The sequence below is a fragment of the Terrapene carolina genome, unplaced genomic scaffold (assembly GCF_002925995.2).
Source record: "Terrapene carolina triunguis isolate 2854851 unplaced genomic scaffold, T_m_triunguis-2.0 Scaffold16827, whole genome shotgun sequence".
Taxonomy (NCBI): Eukaryota; Metazoa; Chordata; order Testudines; family Emydidae; genus Terrapene; species Terrapene triunguis.
In genome coordinates this window covers 377-2,647 of record NW_020681178.1, presented here as the reverse complement: position 1 = coordinate 2,647, position 2,271 = coordinate 377, and the positions used below count along the sequence as shown (strand labels likewise).

At 67.4% G+C, this 2,271-nt stretch overlaps 1 protein-coding gene across 1 annotated transcript in view; it reads right to left on the bottom strand.

Moving 5' to 3' along the window:
- Window positions 1-69: 69 nt before the first annotated feature.
- Window positions 70-2,271, bottom strand: part of LOC113408502 (neuroguidin-like) — a gene marked incomplete at its 5' end in the record, with an annotated part of 2,569 nt that continues 367 nt past the window's right edge. The window contains 7 exons of the mRNA XM_029913939.1: window positions 70-242; window positions 618-732; window positions 959-1,011; window positions 1,097-1,181; window positions 1,498-1,635; window positions 1,840-1,911; window positions 2,002-2,061. Of these exons, the coding sequence (XP_029769799.1) occupies window positions 70-242; window positions 618-732; window positions 959-1,011; window positions 1,097-1,181; window positions 1,498-1,635; window positions 1,840-1,911; window positions 2,002-2,061 (696 nt within the window). The remainder of the gene's footprint in view (window positions 243-617; window positions 733-958; window positions 1,012-1,096; window positions 1,182-1,497; window positions 1,636-1,839; window positions 1,912-2,001; window positions 2,062-2,271) is intronic.

Sequence of the window (2,271 nt, the reverse complement as noted above, 5' to 3'; positions counted from 1 at the left end):
CCCAGAGCCAGGAGAGAACCCAGGAGTCCTGGCTCCCAGCCCCCCCGTGCTCTAACCACTAGCCCACACTCACCTGTGCTCATCCTCCTGGCTCTGCCTGGTCGCATGCAGGTAGCGCCCTTCGCGGATTTCCTCCGGCGCCTCCGAGAACTGTTCTTTCAGCTCCCGGATGACGGAGCTGCTCAGCGCTCGCTTCTTCGCCTGCTCCAGGACCTTCTTCTCCCGCTCGGCCGCCGTCTCATCTGAGGAGGGGTGGAAGGGGGGGCAGATGGAGATGTGGCCACCTCTGGGGTGGGACGCGGGGGCTGCGTACAGGGGGACCCCTCACCCAGCGCTGAGATGCAGCCACCTCTGGGTGGGGCGCGGAGGCAGAATATGGGGGACCCCTCACCCAGCGCTGAGATGCAGCCACCTCTGGGTGGGGCGCAGGGGCTGAGTATAGGGGGACCCCTCACCCAGCGCTGAGATGCGGCCACCTCTGGGTGGGGCGCAGAACAGGGGAACCCCTCACCTGGCGCTGAGATGCGGCCATCTCTGGGGTGGGGCGCGGGGGCTGGTTGTACAAACCCCGCTCTCTTTCTGGGTAGAACCCAGGTGGCCGGGCTCCCAGCACGTACCATAATGCACCGGGACCAGCCGGGGTGGGACGTATTTCCGGACCCCTCCTTTGGCCAGGGGCTTCTTCCCAGCAGCTTTGCCTTCAGTCCCGTCCGCCTCCTCCTCGTCACTCAGCTGCCGGAGAGAAAACAGCCTGTCAATCAAGGGCTGGCCCCGCCCTCCCCCCCATGGCAGGCCAATCTCAGGGGAATGTGGGGAACCCCATTCCTTCTTCCAGAGTCAAGACAGAGCCCAGGAGTCCTGGCTCCCAGCCCCTCCCCTGCTCTAACCACTAGACCCCACTCCCTTCCCAGAGCTGGGGATGGAAGCTAGGAGTCCTGCCCCTGCCCCTCCCCCTCACCTTGCTCATCATGTTCCCGGGGTCTGGTTTGAATCTCAGCGGATTGTCGTCTCCTGCAACGAGAGCGCCCCGGGGGGGGGTGGTCAGCAGGGGGCCCGGTCACCCCGCACCCCACCCCCCTTGGTGCCCCCAACTCACCCACGGCGCCCGTCACAGCCGCCTTCACCAGCTTGTCAACCTGGTACCGGAGTTTCTGCTCAATGGGCCGCATCTTCTCCAACACCTGGGGGGGGGGGGGAGAGGAGGAAGAGTGTGGTGAGGGGTCAGACGTGGAGAGACCCTGCCCCCTAAGAACCACCCACTGCACCCAGGAGTTCAGGCTCCCAGACCCCTCTGCTCTAACCACTAGTCCCCCTCTCCTCTCAGCCAGGATAGAACCCCAGAGTCCTGGCTCACAGCCCCCCCCCCCCCCCCAACCACTCGCCCCCCCTCCTCTCCTGGAGATACCCCCCAGCGCCAGAACCTGCCCTCCAGCAGTTTTCCCCCACCCCCCCCAAGACCTCTCCCCCAGGCCCCCATAGGCTCCGTCGCCCACCCACCGTGCGCAGCTCGGCCAGGCGCAGGACAGCTGGCTGGGCCACCAGGGACCGGCCAGAGGTCTTCTCCAGCACCAGCTGGGCCAGGTCCTGGAGATAGAACAGCAGCAGCTGGGCCTTCAGCTCCAGGAAACTCAGCCCCTGTGGAAGGGGGAGAGGCATCAAGGGGGGCCAGGATGGGGACACCTGGGAGAGGGACAGGGGCAGGATTGGGGGACACCCGGGAGAGAGACAGGGCAGGATGGGGGGGGACACCTGGAGGGGGGGGGTCTAGCGTCAGAGTAGGGGGCGGATCACCATGGGGAGGGAGAAGAGGACGCAGCAGGTCCCCACCTGAGCTCTCACCTTCTCCGTGGGGAAGGCGCCGGCCCGGACCCGCTGCAGCAGCCCCTGGACATGGGCCGTGACCCCGACAACCTGGGGGGGGGAAGAAAGGGGTTGAATCGGGGCCTTTTCCCTGGGGGGCAGCAACGATCCAGGATCTGGGGGGGTCGGGGTCTCTCTCACCTGCTCCTGGAGTGATCCCAGCAGGGCCAGTGCGGGGGGCAGGTCGGACACCAGCTGTTCCTGCAGGGTGGGGAGACTTTAAACCGAGCCACCCCCGCTACTCCCCCTCCCACCAGTGCACCCCCAGCCTCCCCGTGTGCCCCACACCCGGATCCCCTCCCATGTGCCCCCCTGGACCTCCTCCCCCAGCCCGCCCCCGTGCGCCCCCTCCAGAGCTCCCCCCATACCCCACACCCGGCTCCCCTCCCCGTGCGCCCCCCAGTCCCCCGT